This window comes from Furipterus horrens, unplaced genomic scaffold (assembly GCF_987537825.1).
Source record: "Furipterus horrens unplaced genomic scaffold, mFurHor1.1.pri manual_scaffold_4, whole genome shotgun sequence".
Lineage (NCBI taxonomy): Eukaryota > Metazoa > Chordata > Mammalia > Chiroptera > Furipteridae > Furipterus > Furipterus horrens.
In genome coordinates, this window is record NW_028327174.1 from 135,155,350 (window position 1) to 135,173,545 (window position 18,196).

The following is an 18,196-nucleotide window of genomic DNA, read 5'->3' on the forward strand; positions in this document are numbered from 1 at the left end:
TGGGGACCTTGCAGATGCTGCCGGCCTGGCTGAGTTCAGTGACTGTCTGATCCTTGTGCTCTAGGCTCTGTAAGACCTTCCTTGGTGCAGGTGTCTTATATACAGAGCATATGAATTTTCAATTTCTGAATGTTCCCTTTTCTTTCTACTTCTGCTTTTGTTTTCCTATGTGCACTTTCTACATGCAGTGTGATCAATGTTTCTCGACCATATTCTTTTTCACTATTGCCCCCGTCCACAGAGACTTTCAGATGTTTTCCTCATTGAACCCCCCAAGAAAACTAAAAACACAGATATATAGCATATATATCTGTAGTGTATTTATATCAGTGCTTTATAAATAAGTGAAGAAGGTGTAAAGCTTACTCATTTTATTCAGTGTAGGATTAAGGATGAATAAATACAAATGTTATGATACAAGTTACATTTAAAAGCTATTGTCAATTAATGTAATGTAATGAAAATGTCAACTTAATTGATATTTCATTCAACTTTAAAGTAAGTTTAATGTACAGTACTTTTATAACTAATCTTATAGAACAAATTTGAATGTAATTGTTAATTGGTATAAATAGTAAAGTATCAATTACATTTTCAAGTAAAAATTTATATAACACTTTAGAATAATACCAATGAATAGCTATAATTTTACATCATTAAAAACTGCTAAATACTATTGAAAATTAAAATTATTTTCTTAATGTTTATTTCTAAGTACTTAATTTTTAATTTAGCTTCATAACTAAAAACAATTTTTAACTTCACCACCTCTAGAAATACATCAAGATATTATCAAAATGTTTTTTGTTTAGCATTTGACATAATTATCAATTTGTTGAATAGCTTTAGTAGCACTAAAGAGTAGAACTATTTGCATTTAATTTTTGAAGCCCAAGTCACACTGGGGCTCAAACCTAAGCAACACCCACAAGACAGTTAACAGCAGCTCATGAGTAAGCAAAGGCTAGGCCATCTCTCACAATGTGACTGAGAGCGAGCAAAGGGAGGAGGTGCAGTCCACCAATGAGCCATCAAGCCTCCATAGGTTTGTAGCACTGATCTGGCATGCATTTTGTGTATCATCCCCGAACTCAAGGCTGGTGCTTCCAATGTGATACACAAGAAAAGTCAAAGAGAAAAACAAACACTAAGAAGTAAGATTTTGTTGGATAAAGTTGAGTTTTGGAGCATCAAAAATCCATTGTAATGTCTAAGATTTGTTCACACTCATGAGAACTAATTTTTGCACACCCTTGGAGGCAACACTGCCCACAATGAAAATACATGATTTAAAAAACATCAATTTGAATTATTCTTTGTATTTTTGTATTTTATTTCAAAATACTCAAAAAAATTTCAGAGTTTCCCATCCAGTCTATTTTTCCTCAAACAAAAGAAAACTATCCTTATAAATAATGGCACTGAATTATATAGAATTAACTTTCAGATTTGATACTAAATACTGTTTTGCATAAGAAGTTATATTGCTTCAGACTTCCAGAGTCCTACTCTCTAAATGGTAGGTAGGAGATCATCCTTGGTAAATCAGCTCTTCAGTAACTGGACTCTGTCTTACTTACTGTGTTATACTCAGCCCCAAGCCCAGTGTGATCACTCCTAAAGTAATTTTTACTGAGGCAGTTTCTCAGATATTTTCCACCTTCTGGAAGGCATCCATGAATGGCCAAGTTATTATGCTTCATCGTGGCTGTATTTTAATAGGATTATAATAGACAATGGCTAATATTTCTACTTTACTCATACTGATGGCCCTGGCTGGTTTCGCTCAGTGGATTGAACGTCGGCCTGCGAGCTAAGTGTCGCTGGTTCGATCTTCCAGTCAGGGCACATCAGAGAAGGAAAACTCTGACTCCAAAAAACCTCCGCTGCCTTGCGGCATACCTCTTCAGGGGAAAGGCTAAGGGAGTAAACCCCGACAGAAAATCCGGAGCCGGAGTCCCTAAGGCGGTTTGACGTTGTAGTCAACACCGGCAACTCCTGCGGTGCACCTGAAGCCAAGCTGTATTGACTCCGTCTTTCCCTTGGACCCTTCAGCTGCGAAGAGAGGGGGGGTCTGCTGCATGGGCAACAGCAGACCCTCCATATCACCCTGCCCAGGCTCTGTAGCTTCAGCTTCACTGGAGAGGACACTCCAGCGTCATCACAAGATGTCGATTCAACACGGGAGGAGACAGATACCGTGTCACTCCCGAGTTGGACTGCACAGCCATTCTCGGCGGTGCAGATAGACTCTTAAGAAGCTACACCATCGTCTCTCGAGACGGACGGCTGCCGCCGCCGACGACTCATACTGATGTCAATAACACATACTGAGTTTATTGTTAAAATCACTAGGAATCCTTTTAAGGTGCATCAGCTCTAGAGATTAAACTTGCAAAAGCAGCGGCATAATTTTCAGCCTTTCCTTCCATTATATTAAACTCATATGTATTCCCTCATCTCTAATTTGCTCTCTGCTTTGTTATTATAGAAAAATAAGGACTTTGGAGTTATATACAAAACCATGAATCTAAACTCAAATGCTCCCTGATTCACACAGCTTACAGCAATCAGACAATTTACCACATTACTTTTGGTGGATCCTTATCGAAGTGGCAATGACCTACCATGATGCTGAGCTTCTATGGAGACCCCTCACAAACAATGATGACGAATCATGTGCATCCTGGGATCTCCATACATCTGAGGATAGTCACTCAGTTTCCGTTGGATTTGCAACATTTGGCATGTAATAATTGTAGCACTACTTCAGGTCAAAAGGCAAGAGTTTGGAAACTGAGTCCTTTGACTGCTGTTTTGCCTCCTAACCTGCTCATATTTCTTCCTTTTCTAAGCATGGTTATATTCACTGTTCTAGATGCCAGGGCCAGGCATGTAGACCCTCATTACCTGCTGCACTCTGATGTTTATGTCCCCAGAAAATTCACATGCTAAAGTTCCAACCCCCAAAGTGATAGTGTAATATGGTGGGGCCTTTGGGAAATACTCAGGGCATGAGGGTAAAGTCCTCAATAACAGAATAAGTGCCCTCATAAAAGAGGCCTGAGATAGGCCCCTCATGAGCTAAACTTCATCAATCTTCACATCAAACACCCATTTGAGTACATGCATCTTAAAAACAGGTGTTTGTCAAACACTTTCCTGTGTCGGTCTTGTTCTACTTGCTTTACTACACATGAATTAACAAAACAAGATGTCATTTTTTCCATTACCTCCATTTTATAAAGGAGAAAACAGAGTCACAGGGACATTTTCACCAGATTGTAGCAACATTTCAGAATCTAGGCCTTCTGACTGCACAGTGTGTGCTCTTAACATTCTAGCAATTTCACTGTTCACAAGAACCGAAGAGGCTGCTGTGAAACTGAACATTCTTTCTCCAGGACAGTCTTTGTAATGGTTAATTTTGTTTATCAACTAGTCTAGGTCAACACCCAGCTCTTCTGAAATTCCCTTTAAAATGTAGCTGAAGGTAGAGAAGCCTAAGTGTAGCAGCCCCCATGGTCACAGATTAAACCAGCAGACCTTCAACTTGACCGAACAACAGATTGTAACACACCTGACACCCATTGAATCTGAAAAGCAAGAGACCTGTATACAAAATTTCCTGTAGTGTATCATCTATAGCACCCCATACAGAAGGGATCACAATATTTGAAAGGTGTTAGGCAATCAAAGAAACACACAGAGAAGTCCAGAGTTGCCAGGCTTTCCTCCTTATGCTAAACTGGTCCACAAAGAAGTAGTAGACAAGAGAAAAGACAAAAATTCATTACAATATTATGTTCAATTTCTAACTAAACTAAAGCATGGGCTAGGTCATCTGAGGCAAAGATTTTAAAAATCTCCCACAGCAATATCTGGCCTGCTTTCTGAGAAATTCAGACAACACATACACAGTGAACTGAATTCAGCTGATTCCTTTTAAGTCAGCACCTATTTCATCATGGTAACAATGGCATTAGCTCAGGGCCTGAAAAGATACATGACACTCAGACAGACAGACCTGCCTACAACAGAAAGCAAAGACCTTCTACTCAACTTGTGCTCTATCCCTCTGTGTTTGTACGCTTAGTGGAAACCTTGAAGCTGAAACCACAACAGAACCAGAGCACCTGTGGGGGTGGGCAGCGAGGTCGGGGCAGTGCAGGGATTATACAGGGAATGAATTGCAATCAGTAAAGCAGGACCATGGAGAGGGTGGGACCAAGACCACCAGGTGCCAGGATCAGCCAATAAATAGCGTATGTCTTTCCCACTTCACACTACACGACACTTCACTTAGATATTTCTATCCACTGATCCTTACTGACTAAATATAAATCCATTACAACTCAGACAAAAGTACAGAACATATTCCGTATTTTCCAGGATACTTCTCAAGTCCATGGATTTCCACCTTTTGATAGGCATTTGTGATTAGCTGTGGACTGTTCTATATGACTTATTAGACAGGTACTATTCTCAAATAAATTTATATAGAAAAATAAGTACTTACATTTTCAGAATAAAAGAACTCAGGAAGGTTTCTTTGATAAGAATTTAATAAATAAAAGAAAATTAAAATTAAATAACATAAAATGTAAACAAGCTTTGTAAAGTGCAATACAAGGTAAGGGCAAATATTGGTTATATAAATTTATAACTATCGTAAGGTGAAGGAATAAATAAAGAATAAGCACACAAACAATAAATAAATAAATAACACTAGGGCAGTCACCACTTAGGACCTGATGTCCCAGGAGCTGAATTCTGTAACATGTTCTTGTTTAACAGTCTGACAAAAGATTGTCTCACATGAAGTCAATAAATTATGTGACTAAAGCAGAAAAAAGAGCCTTTTCATGTGACCTAAGTGCTACATGCAAGGGTGACCGCACAGTCCTCAGTGAGAATGGTTTCAAGGTGCGCGCAGGTCTCCGTCCTTATTCCTTAACTTTTCTTGCAAGCTTCTTATTGAAGAGAAGGCTCTCAAGATTTCCACTCGGACAACCTCCCAGGCACAGTCACTGTATTTCTTCTCTTTCAGGTAGAGACAAATGCCCTCGAAGTACCTCCTCACGGCCAGTGGAGCTCCCTGAGCTGGCGGGGCAGTTCCTTCCTCTTCCATCTCCTGCACCAAACAGGCTTCCAGGTCGTCCAGCTGCCGATGGATTCCCAAGCGCAGCTGGTTCAGGAGGGTGTTGTTCCAGGCAGCGGAGGCGTGCTCGCTGAGCAAGAGGTCGGAGATGTGCCGGAGCATCTCGTGGAGGACAGAGATGGCCTGGGCCTTCTGGATCTGGCTGCCTTTGACCAGCACCCAGGGGAATCTGAAGTCTTTTGCGTGTTTCAGGCAGGAGGAAGGGGAGATTCTCATCATTTGTCCAAGAAGCGCCAAGTTCTCCGTGCTGAGCAGGACATGGCTCTGAGGTAGGTCACAGCCTAGCGATCCCCTGGGGCCACAGCTGATCAGCACCAGGGCCGTGAGCAGAGGCAGCAGGAGGGCCATGGGCAAATGAGGAGGCTGCTGGCCTGTCTGAGCTGGGCGTCAGGTGAACAACCTTGGACCTTGTGCTCTCTGCACACCCTCTTTCCAATCGTGGCCATTAAATAGGGAAACAGAATGGTTTTCATTTTCTAAACCATTCCTCACACTTTTACTTCCTTTTTTGGTTTTTATTTATGAGTTCTCCATGTGATTAAGATGTCATCACTCAACACTGTTAATTTTGCGAGTTTAATTTTCCCTCTTATTTCAGATGTGTTGCCCTGACCAGTGTGGGCTGAGTTGGTTGGTTGTTGTTCTGCGAGGGAAAGTTTGCAGGTTCGATTCCCAGTCAGGGCACATGCTTAGGTTCCAGGTTCAGTCCCTGGTCAGGGCTCCTGAGAGGCAACCAATAGATACTAATCTCTCACATGGATGTTTCTCTCACGCTATTTCTCCCACCCTTCCCCTCTCTCTAACAAAAATAAGTAAATAAAATCTTTCTGAAAATTAATAAACAAAGTCAAAAAACTTGAGTTGTGTTAGTTCAAATGGATACTTATCAGTCAAATGAGTAACTTCATTATCCTAAAATCAGAAGTATATGTAGGTATGTCAATAGTCACACAGGCACGTTCATATATTTTTTATTACATAAATATTGCTCTTCTCTGTATTACAAACAAAATTTGGCCTTGATTCCGAGCAACACTTTTAGCCTCTTATTTTACATAGAGGCCCAGGCTCCCTCAGCCCGGTGGAACTGTGTGTTTTGTTAGGTACTTATCAGACCATGTATGGCAAATAAGCTCTTTAGAGCCAAAGACTGAGTTTTCTGACAGTTTCATTCACAGAAAAGGCTGAGATTTTTTGTGACTGAGTTCCTGGGATGTTGTATTTCCTTCTAGACTCATTCATGGAGGAATTCTATAGACATTGCCATTTCTTTCCAACATTTTGTAACTGGTTGTTAGTGCTCCTCAGGCTGTGCCAATACCCCCAGCAGGAATCCTGGTTCTTTTCTGGTGAGTGTTGGTGTGGATTTTCCCACAGGAAGGTACTTTTATGTTCCCAGCACCTCATTCACAAGGGAGATGTTAGCTCTAGTGAGCTTTTTCCTCTGGAGTGACACAATGTCCTCATCCTGAACTGTCCTGGTCTCTTCACTGAGGGCTGGCTGACCACATCCTGGGGTCCTTAGGGTTCCCCAGCTCTGGAGAGGCTTGTGTCTTGCCCTTCTCCTGGGAGGGTTTGTGTTCAGGTGGCTGGCTCTCAGCGGTGACCTTATCCTCTCCTGAGCATGACCAGGTGCTCGTTGTGTCTACAGCCCTCAGTGCTATTATCAAAGTTTATTTTGTCTAAGTAGGCAGAGGAATTAGTTATCCAATTACAATAATTTTACCTTTAGTAGGTCAATACTCTTTATTTTGTCAGTTCAGTTTTTCTTGTTCAATTTTTACTTAATGATTGAACACTTGTTATGCTCAAAACTTCTGAACTGGGCACAGGAAATTCAATGAGGACATCTCTCCATTGAAATGTATACTTTAGGCACTAGTGACCATCAGTTGTTCATTCAGTCTGTGCGTTTCTATTGGGCTTCTTTTTGTTCATCCAGTTCTGTTTTGTGATCAGAGTGCAAGGCAGTGGCGCTCAGGCTACTATGCCAGGGAGAAACATCCTTCATCCTTTACTTATTTCTGACAGGTTATGTAAATTTAATTAACACTACAGTTATTACATGTTGATTTCCTGGGTATAGTCTGTCTTGTTCCTTTGGCATTACTTTCTACTTCATCCTGAGGTTAGCACAAACAAGGGAAGTGAAAGAAAGCCAGTGGGGCTTCATCATTTCTCTCTCTAGTTTTCCACACTTGAGACGTTTTATTTCTCATTTCAACTTTCCCAGAAAGCAAAATTCGTAGCTGTTTGTGGGCAAAAGTAAAACAAATAGAATTCTGAATGTCATAAAAGTGAAAGAAGGGAAGTGGCTTTCCTGCTGACAATGACATAATGTAGGTGGACAAACCGGTGTAACCAGTCTGGGGCCCTGGGGCTATGGCAGAGGTGAGGGATGGAAGCCAGCATGAATTACACAAAACCAGAAATAGGCTGCTTCTGCCAGAGGCTCAAAGAAGAAGAGCCCCTGTGTCAATGACCAGCCTTCAGCTTTGCAAGACCAGCCATTTCACTTTCCTTTCATTTATTCCACATGTGATCAGCTCTGAGGAGCGAAGGGAAGAGTCAGAACAACCAACTGTCAAGAGGCTGGCACCCCCAAACTGTATTGCTAGAACAGGAACGCTCTCTTGCAGCACTGTGAATATTAACCCGTGCCTGAGTGCTCTCTCTAATTCATAAATGCACTCAGGCAATGAAAAGATTGCCTTGAAGAAGCTAGAGTCAAGAGTAAAGGAATTGGACTATTCTAAAAGATTCTGCTCTTAAAATAGACAACAATGATGATGTTGATATTTTAAGTAATAACACCAACATTTGTTGCATGCTAACTATGGACCAGCCACTGTTCTAAGATCTTTGAAAGTATTGACTCAGTCATCTCAATTACCCTATGTGGATTACACTCATTTATGCCTAGTTTGGTGAGTAAGAAAATATCAGGAGGGTTGAGTATTTCTGAAGGTACCGAATATCTAAGATCAAAACTTAAGGACATTGAGATAATGACCTGCCTGTAAGAGCCTGCTTAAGGCAGTCAAGGAAGGAAATGGATGTGGGATTTATAGACCCGTTGAAGGCAAGGCATAAAGTTGCAGAGCAGGGAGGGTGAGGTGACAAAGGATTCCAAGTTCCACCTCAAATGCTGAAGGATTCCTGTCTATTGTAGGCAACATGGGTATGGTAGGAGTTGATTGAACTGACTGACTATAATTTCCAAGGAAAAGTAGACAAAATGACTTATAAATAGTTTTAAGGAAGTAGATTTTTCTGCCAATCGAACCAAGTTTACAGCTGGCACAGGAGTCACCCTCGTTCCTTCCAATACTCAGGAGGCTACTGTGGTATCAGTGTTGCCCATGCCAAATACAATGCTTTGGCTATGATTATGAGGGCGAACTCCATGCACTAAGCATCCACTTCAATCTTCTCACCCTCTGAATTGGAATGACCTGGAGAAAAAGTTATTTCTTGCTGGCCACTCCCATTATGCCCCTCCTGACCATGCCAGTTCAGGTCCACACTTCCAGTGTCTTCGTTCTTCCAAGTTCCCTACTGATGCTGACTTCCAACTACTTCTTGTTTATTAATGTATTCTGTGGACTTTTGGGAAATTGGCGGGGGGCGGGGGAGGGGGGGGCTGTCCTTGTTGTTCCCGCTGTTTTTGAGCCACGGTGAGTACTGCTCTGATGCAGCCTACTCCCAGAGGAATGAGATGTGAAGCTGCCTAAATGGAGGCCGGGGTGAGCTTCGTGATTCTTTCCCAAGTGAGGTGTGGACCAGGCTCCCTGCCTTTACTGAGTTTCCCATGGAGACTGCGCATCAGTGAGTCTTGACAGCTGCAGCCCAGGAATCAGTGGGCAGGAAGGGTGGAGGCGGGGCCAAGTTCACATCCTCCCACCCAGCTCTGGAAGTGCTCTGCTGCTTCCAGCTGGTGCTGCACTGTGATCCCTCAGAGCGATGCTCAGGCCCCTGCGTCCCTCTCAGGCCTGGGCTGTAAGGTCCAGCTCCACTGTGGGACCTGTGCGGGGCCTGTGGGCAGCTCAGCACTCACTCCCTGTCACCCATTTCCCCACCCAGCTGCTGGTCCTGGAACACTTTTGCATATTTAGGAACTTCAGTTTATGAAACAGGATAAGGCCATAGAGATTTTCAGGGCAGAGTGACAGTATGGCACCAAATTATTACCCTTTGTGTCCTGAATAACTATAATGAAAAGCAACAAAAAGGTAAAGTTACAGTGAAAAGAAAAGAGCAACCAGAAAGTGGAAAGAATCATAATATTTGAAAGATGCTAGGCAATCAAAAAGACAGAGCCAGATGAGTAAAAACAAAAATGTCCTTGGTGTCTTGCTTCTTCCTAATCCCCCACATGAGGTGAAGGAAGACTCAAGTGCAAGGGACAAAAATCACCTGACATGTTAGTTAGGACCCTTTCAGCCTTCAATTGAAGAGAAGCAGTCTAAATATTGAGTCCAGTCTGTATAACCTGAGGCGAATATTTTAGAGATCCTGGCTACCTACCTGAGCAATTCCAACACCAAATGCTTCCTGATCAACTCCTTCAAGTACGATTTGGATAACCCTCATACCTGTCAATTCCATCCAGATAGTTTTTCTTCATGCTGTCTTCATCAACAATTATATTCTCAGAAATTTCTTTACATTGTGCTCTCTCAACACTCAATGAAGGTAGAAGGCAAGCAAGTGGATCCACTACTCAAGGTGACAATGAGAATTTTCTCCCAAGTATAACATTAAGCAACATGATCTGAGAGTGGGAATGAATTTAAAAAACTGCCAAATAACTTTTTAGAGAGAGTTCACACATGTTCTAATAAGAGAACTTCTTCCTGATTGCCCTTGCTTCTTCACAGCCTCAAAGACACACTCTAGGTCCCCAAATAGCCACAGAACTGTACAAGCAATGTTGAGTCTGAAGGCTCTGGCCAGATGAACAGCCTAGAGGCAAGAAACCCTTTCTAACTCTTTCACTCCATAAAGCTGCCCATTGCCCAGAGTGCAAGACTTGCCTGATAATCCGTGTATATTCCTTCACGAAGAAACAAAATTAAGGAGGTGAGGTTAGTCAAGTATGAGGGTCAGTTATTTCCAGGGCAAGACCCCTGTGTAGCTCTGAAGATATAGGTAGAAGGACCAGACATTTTTGCATAGAAGAGAAACAGAACAGCTCTTCCCAGACTTGGGGATGTCTTTGCCTGTCCTGGGCAATAGCTAACTCTCTTCCTCTGTAAATGTTTCAACAACTCAGTCCTCAGAATAAGGTATCTGACTTTCCAAGCCCTTGGCTATAGCTATTGTTACATCACTGTAACAGGGACATTCCTCAGTTCCAATGATACTCATCAGAAGAGAAAAATAGTCTCTTATACAGGCATTCTGAAACACCTAGAACTTTCACCCGACTTTGCTTCGAATAGGTGGTTTTGTCCCTTATGGGAATGTGATGGCTGGAAGCCAAAAAGGAATCAAAAGCAGATGTATGAATAGGGGTGCGTGTGAAGGAGGAGTGAAAGAAGAGAGTTTGTTGAAAAAGTCTACACTGGAGAGGAAGGAATAGTTGCCATAGAACAATGTAATTCAGAAAAGCAAGGTGTGCAGGGCCACAGTGTGCCAGGTATTATGAATATGTACTATATTCAAATTATTTCAGTTTAGAAGACTCACTTCTCTTCAGATATTTATGCAAGCTGCCACTTCCTAACTGAATACACAAATTACAGTTATTTTTGATGTGAATAGTGACTATGCTTTAGTCTTTTCCACAACACTTCTCGTATTTTGCTTTTTAAACTGAGCCACTCACTTATAGAAAAAGTAGTAGTACCTAGATACAATAAATTATAGTAGGTAATTAAATAAGCCATGATTTTTAAAAGTGTAATCTAAAACACATTAATATGATTTTTCCAGTATATTGCTTACATAAAATCATCCAGGAAAAACAAACAAAACAAACTACATTTAAAGATCAAGTATTCACCGAAAAGCTAACGCCTCTTCTTTTTCAGATTTCGCTATTTTCTTCTCCACCTCAGGGTCACTAACTTCTCTTCTCTTATTTATGCTTCCATCCACTTTCAGATGGTTCTGCTTATTAAGCTGTTGTGTTCATGTACTGATTTACTTATCTGTGAGATTTGAATCATTTTTGTTCATGTAATATTAGGTGTGGGCATCTTTATATTGTGTTATTATAATACAATGTCCTTTATATGTAGTCAATTTACAAGTATTTGTGCGTATTAAATGTTTGCCATAGTAAAATTTTTGTATCTGTTTATTCTAAAAACAAACAGCAAGCCAGCTTTTGCAGTTTGATCAAGAAAAGGATGGCACAGTTCATTGACCCATCACACTGAGCTGTCATCTAACACCTGTCAGAATGGCTATTGTTAGTAAACCAACAACCAGCAAGTGCCTGCGAGGATGTGGAGAAAAGGGAAGGAACCCAAGCAGACTTTTGGTGGGATGCAGACTGATACGGCCTCTGTGGAAGAGAGTACGATATTTCCTCAAAAAATTAGAGACGGAACTGTGTTTTGACCCAGTGATTCCACTGCTGGGAATATACCCTAAGAATCCCAAAGCACCAATTCAAAGAGCTCATGCACCTCTATGTCCAAAGCGGCGCCATTTACAGTAGCCAAGTTCTGGAAACAGCCTAAGTGCCCCTCAGTAGATGAGTGTATAAAAAACTGTGGTACACTTACACGATCCAGTACTAGGCAGCAGAAAAAAAAAGAAGGAATTCCCTCCTTCTGCACCAGCATGGTGGGAACTGGAGACTATTGTGCTAAGTGAAACAAGCCAGTTGGTGAAAGACAAATACCATATGACCTCACTTACAAGAGGAATGTAATGAACAAAATAAACTCAGGAGCAAAATAGAACCAGAGACATGGAAACATGGAACAGACTGACAGCGGCCAGAGGGGAGGGGGCATGCAGGAGGGGTGGTGGAAAGAAGGGGAAGTAATTAGTCAAAGAACGTGTATGAATGACCCACCCATGAACAGGGACAACAGGTGTGGGGATTGCCTGTGGGAATAGGGGTTGAGCTTCGGGTTGGGGCATGGACTGGGCTGAGAAGGGCAAAGGAGGAAAAACTGGGACAACGGTAATAGAATAAACAATCAATCAATCAATCAATCAATAAAGATCTCTCCCCACCACCACCACCACATCTTCTGCTGGGACCAGTTTAACAGAGGGAGGAAGGCTTGGCAATTCTGGGCTCTAATGTATATCTCTTGGATTGCCTGTCGCCTTTCAAAGGCCTGCCCTCCCAAAGACAAACAGAAAACGTAAAAAAGATAAAAAATGTATGTCATAAGTTATTTATTTAAGAAAGTAGATCATGTTGTCTCTAAACATAATGTTGTAATTTTATGATTCACTACATATTTAAAAAGTAACCCCGTGATTTTGCTTTCAGGCATCTCTCAGCTGGTGCAGAAATATGAGTGGAAATCGGTTGGGGCTTAGCAAACAATGCAGTTGAAGAGACAGAGTCACCAGTATAAAGTTCTTCCTCATTTGGTGACTCTGACGATTGTTACATGAGGGGAAGGCGCACTTCAATTTCAACTCTGACGACCTCCCAGGCACAGGAGCTGTATTTCTTTTCTTTCAGGTAGTTATGGATCCTTTGGAAGTAAATCCGGACAAGAATTCCCAAATCGGGACAAGACAGATGTCCCTCGCCTGTATGCTTCAGGTGTTCTAGGCCGTGATGAACGCTGGAGAGTAGTTGATAGAGGACGGCGCGGTTCCATGCCGCAAGGCTGAGTTCTGTTGTGAAGAGTTCGAAGACCTGCTGGAGCATCAGGTGGTGGAAGCAGGTGCGTCGCGTCCTCTGCATTTGGGTGATAGTCCCTCTTTTCCAAGGAAATTTGAAGTCGTTTCTGTCCTTTAGGCATGACTGAGGGGGGATAGTGTTCAACTGTCTCAAAAGAGCCAAGATTTGGCGGTTGTGAGGGCTGTGGATCCAAAGTCCGTCCCCGCGAAGGGAGGAAGCAGGGGGGGAGCAGAGCATCACTCCTGCCGCTAGCCAGGAACAGATCTGGGCCATTGAGAATTCCTGTCCTGTGACTCAGGGGGAACCTCCGCCAGCTGGCGTCCAGCCAAGATTCTCTCGCTGGTTCAGCGGAAATCCGCGCGCTTTTCCAGATGACCGCGAGAGGGCGCACAGTGGCTTTCCGATCGTTGCTGTGGGAAAACAAACCACGGAGACTCAGTCTGTCTTCCGTCTGCGCGATCGTCTGCGCGATCGCAGCACGGTAGAAACAGCTCCGAGCAACGTTGTACTGCTCTAATAGAAAGCAGAAGTGTTTCCTCGCGGCGGCGCCCCTGCTGGCTGAAGACCGAGCTCTGCGTGGGCCTCTCCGGAGACATTGCCTTAAATACTCCACGCGGATCCTCGGCTCTTCGGCGGTATTTTCCCCCGAGCTTTGCGCGTTACTTTCGCACTGAAATTCTGAAGAGGCCATTTTTACAAAGAATCCGTGTACTGAGCGGCTGGAGGCCGGGAACAGAGCGTGTTTGGTCGTGTTTACAGAATCTGCATAGTTTGTGCGCGAGACGCGGGCAGGTTCAGAGACCTCAGCGCGGAAGCGGTGGGGACCGACCGGACGTGTTGCGGACGCTGTGGAAGTGAGTCGGGGCGCTGCCATCAGGGCGACCCTAGCCTGGGAAGAGGCCCCCTGTACTGGCTCTGTCTGCCATGTTTATGGGAATCTGCCACCGTTACGTTACAGACCTGTGGAGTAAGGTATAAAACAACTGAAAGTGGAACGTCTAAACTTTTCGAAATATTATATCCTTTTAGTATTAACTATGAACAGCGAACGCGAACTTTTAAAGTATTTTAATATTAAAACATTTTATTTAGTTTTTGGAAGGTTTTAATTATTCCTTTTTAGAGAGAGAGGGGAAAGGAGGCAGAAAGAGAGGGAGAGAAACTGCAATGTGTGGTTGCCTTCGAGCGCCTCCAACTGGGGACCTGGCCTGCACCCAGGCATGTGCCCTGACTGGGAATCGAACCTGCGACCCTTTGTGCCGCAGGCTGGTGCTCCATCCACTGAGTCACACCAGCCAGGGCTAAAGCATTTTATTAAACAACTGAAAAATCCCTGAACATTATTTATTAAACGAAAATCGATGTGAAATTTTAAAAATTTAGCATTCAGATTATTAAAACAGCATGGATTAAATCTCAACTCTTTAAACAGTATTCTATTTATACCAAAATCGGGACTTAATGTAATTTTACGTTCTTGGCTTTCATGGAAGCAAACACATTAGTGTTTTCTCGAGATTATTGCTGTTTGATTGAGAGTATTGCAATATTGGACGCGTTCTCCTGACTTTTTTTGAATAACTTTTCTGTAACCTCACATTACAGAAGCGTCTTCACAGGATCCCCACTTGACTGTATGGTTTAAAATAAAAATCAGCGTCGTATACAAGCCTTTGAGGACATTGAGCAAGACAGATCTTTTCATTTTCTCTGGTTAGAATGTTTTAGACGGAATGCCATTCGCCACGCTTCTCTTTGCACCGTGCTGTCCTTTTTTGTAACCCTCTCAGCAACGTGCAAGCGGAAGGTCATTTCGTGTCTTTCGCAGTTTGATATTGTGCTCGTCGTGGATGTTTTGGTACTAATGTTCATATTTTACTATTGCATGAGCATTATTTATCTTGATTACTTAGATTTAATGCCTTCTCCAGTCCCATGCTTGAGGGAAGTACTCTACACACCACCAACCCAGGAAATAGCTTTTGAATTAGCTATATTGTGATCTCCAGTGGCTGAGAATCTATGGACGTCTCATTACCCATATGACCTCCTTTTTTTGAACAACTTTCTCCTGGTCTTTACAACCTTTTAACTAATTCTGTGCCTTCAAGCAACATCACCAGAGGTCGTCTGACCTGAGGACGAGAAAAGGGAGTGTTCAGCTCATCTATCACTCACAGAACAGCCATTTTTTGGTCAGACAACCTTCCTCTGTGCTGGTTCTTGCAAAGTGAGCTGTACGAGTTCTCTGGCCAATGGTTCAGGCACTGAACTGTAGGTGGAAAGCGGGGCTCTGTTCCTTCACATCCGCTAGAAAATGCCCTCTCCTAGGGTTCCCATTTGCTGGAGGACCTGAACGTGAACCCACCGAGAGAGTGTTAAAGAAGCTGCAATCGAAGCCTCTCTTGGCGTGGCTATGCTGGGGCCACACAAGAGTATTGTTTGTTACATCGGTACTAATGGCAACTACCATTCCACATGTTCAGATTCTCAGTCTGTCATTTGCAACTTTTATTGAGTCTTTAAGGTTTCCTGTGTGACCACTACTAAAATTGTCTCAGCTTATTGGAAGTGGAAATGAAAATCTGATGCCATTTAAATTCAGGAGCCACAGACAGATCTTTGTGAGAAAGTGAAACTTTCTACTGCCTTCCAGTTCCTCCCCATCCCCAGTCCCTAGTATTTGCCGCTAGCTGTACTGAGACTGCGGGTGCTTCGCGAATCCTCATCACGCCTCAGTGTGTGTCCTCCCTGCTCCCTGAGGGCAGTCTCCATGCCTGTCTGACACTCCCTGAATCCACATTCCAACCCTATTGGGTGTCACGTGTGTGCAGTCACCACATTTTGGGTGACAGAATGAGAGAACTAATGAATTCACCCTAGGTGCTTGTTTTATGCAGCTGTTATCTGCGGACTGTCAGTAACATGAACTGTGGCTCCTGTAAAGAAATGTGGAAGAATTTCAATTCAGAAAACGGGGAGAGGTGAGGCAACTTCTATTTCAGTGCCATTTAAAAAGTGTTAAAATGGAGGCCAGATCAAGCCTCTAAGTACTCTTAATAGAATGGCAGGAGAGAGAGAGAGAGAGAGAGAGAGATGGAGTGTTCAGGTATTTATTTCAACATTGCGTCTCATTTAGGTGAGTCTATCTTATGGAAAGAGATTTCTGTCCTTTTCCACTCTAATGATATGAAAGAGTATTGAAGTTATGACGTTATACAAGTGCATAAACAACCGATAAATGAGGGGCGGGGAGTGGGAACACAGTTGGGATAAGGACAGGAAACGATCGATCATTGTGGCTTATTCAGCAATCTCATTTGCGAGAAGGCGCTCAGAGCAGCTGGATAAAGGCTCCCAGAGGCAGACAGCTGCATCGCCAGTCTCACCCAGGGGCCCGCCGACCTCTTCACTGATGGCACAGGGAATGACGTTCTCCAGCTCTGTGTGTGCCCTTAGCCAGGACCTGGTCCAGAACCACGCCTGCCAAAGCAGGAGGCCCTCACGGTTCTGCACCAGGCAGGGAGAATGCACTTAGTTTTCTGCCTTGAGGACAAGAATGATTTCAGGTCCTCCCAGAGGCAGCTGGAAGGTAGCCAGTGCCAGAAACCTCAGGCCGTGTCCTTCTGAGTGTGATGATCCTTAAGATCTTCAACCTCTTCAGCACACACGTGTGAAACTCCTCAGTGGAGCTGGTCAGCGGTGGGAAGATCTGGAGATCATTTGGGTGCAGGAGGTGAGGGAGGAAAAGACTCCTTTCCTGGTCAGTGAAGACCCCAGCCAGGCTGTGAAGATGTATTTCCAAAGAACCAGTCTCTCTCTGAAGAGAGAGCCTACCTCTGCTGTGCCTGTCACATGATCAGCCTGGAAGTTAAGAAATGAGAATCAGAGAGTGCTTTCTCAGTATCATCAAGTCACAGAAACCCCAGGAAGTTGGAAAGGAGACTTAGACCCCATCTCTGGGATTCAGTGTTATCTACTTAACGTCTTATCTACTTATAAGCCTCAAGCTTGTGAATATTCATTCACTGGCTTCATAGACATTCTATCTACTGTAAAGTGCATTGAGTAATTTGAGGCAGATGACTTTTTTTAATGAAAAGAGGAAACTATATCGAATCAAGAGAAAATGCATCTTTCATTTGCAGCCATTAGAATTTATCTATGATGACTGTTGTATTTTCAAAGTTTATCCTTCATGTTATTTTATGGCTGCTTTTGTTCTGTTTTCATTTGCACTGGGGATTTAAAATTTATATATTGTTCTAGATCTTTCTCATCCATTTAAAGAGATGCAGAGCAGCCTTAAACCTTTAATCTGTGTTCAAGTTCAAAAGGAATATAAATGTTTTCGCTCATGTCATTGTTTCATAAAATATTCTAAAGTTTCTCTTTTCTGAAAAACACTTGTTTCTGAATAGATCATTTAAAAAAATAAAGATATTAGCCTGTTTCGTGGACCATCCCGGCAGAGGAAACAGGGCTTAAAGAGAAAGTAATCCAGTAGGACCCTTTCCAGGGCTATGAAGGACACCCATAGCACACTGCGACGGATTGTAGCCATTCAGTTTTCCTCATTATTCCCTGGAGAACTTGTGTCTGATGGATGTGGATTCAATATCGGCCATTGCACAAGTTAGAAAGTAAAAGGAAATGTAGAGTCATGGGATTAAAATTTCAACCCCTGAGTAGTGGAAGTACCTTCCATTTGCTGGTTTTGAGATGGGTGCCCTATACAAGCTGGAAGCACATTCCAATAGGACACAGTTAGGTGTGTTGAAGAAAAACCAGTAACCTCCATGTAGAGCTTCTCAGATGGTTTCACGATAACTCTGAAAGACCTTGTTTTCTAAACTGTATCTCATTCTGCTGCTGCCTTTCAGTTCCTTTGTGTTTCTTCATGTGCTCTCTGGACTTTTGGGAGAGTGTGTGTGTGGGGGGGGGGGGGGTTGTCATTGTTTCTGCTGTTTTTGAGCCAAGGTGGTTCCTGCTCAGAGGCAGCCTCCTCCCAGAGGAATCAGATGTGAAGCTGCCTAAATGGAGGCCTGGGTGAGCTTCGTGATTCTTTCCCAAGTGAGGTGTGGACCAGGCTCCCTGCCTTTACTGAGTTTCCCATGGAGACTGCGCATCAGTGAGTCTTGACAGCTGCAGCCCAGGAATCAGTGGGCAGGAAGGGTGGAGGCGGGGCCAAGTTCACATCCTCCCACCCA

At 43.1% G+C, this 18,196-nt stretch overlaps 2 protein-coding genes across 2 annotated transcripts; both read right to left on the reverse strand.

The window, feature by feature from the left end:
* Positions 1 to 4,921: 4,921 nt before the first annotated feature.
* On the reverse strand, positions 4,922 to 5,509 carry LOC150012898 (interferon omega-2-like). Its single transcript, XM_090275810.1, has one exon. The coding sequence runs from the start codon at positions 5,507 to 5,509 to the stop codon at positions 4,922 to 4,924; it is 588 nt and encodes a 195-aa protein (XP_090131936.1).
* Positions 5,510 to 12,743: 7,234 nt separating this feature from the next.
* Positions 12,744 to 13,259, reverse strand: LOC150012899 (interferon omega-1-like). Its single transcript, XM_090275811.1, has one exon. It carries the CDS (start codon positions 13,257 to 13,259, stop codon positions 12,744 to 12,746), a length of 516 nt encoding a protein of 171 aa, XP_090131937.1.
* Positions 13,260 to 18,196: the final 4,937 nt, after the last annotated feature.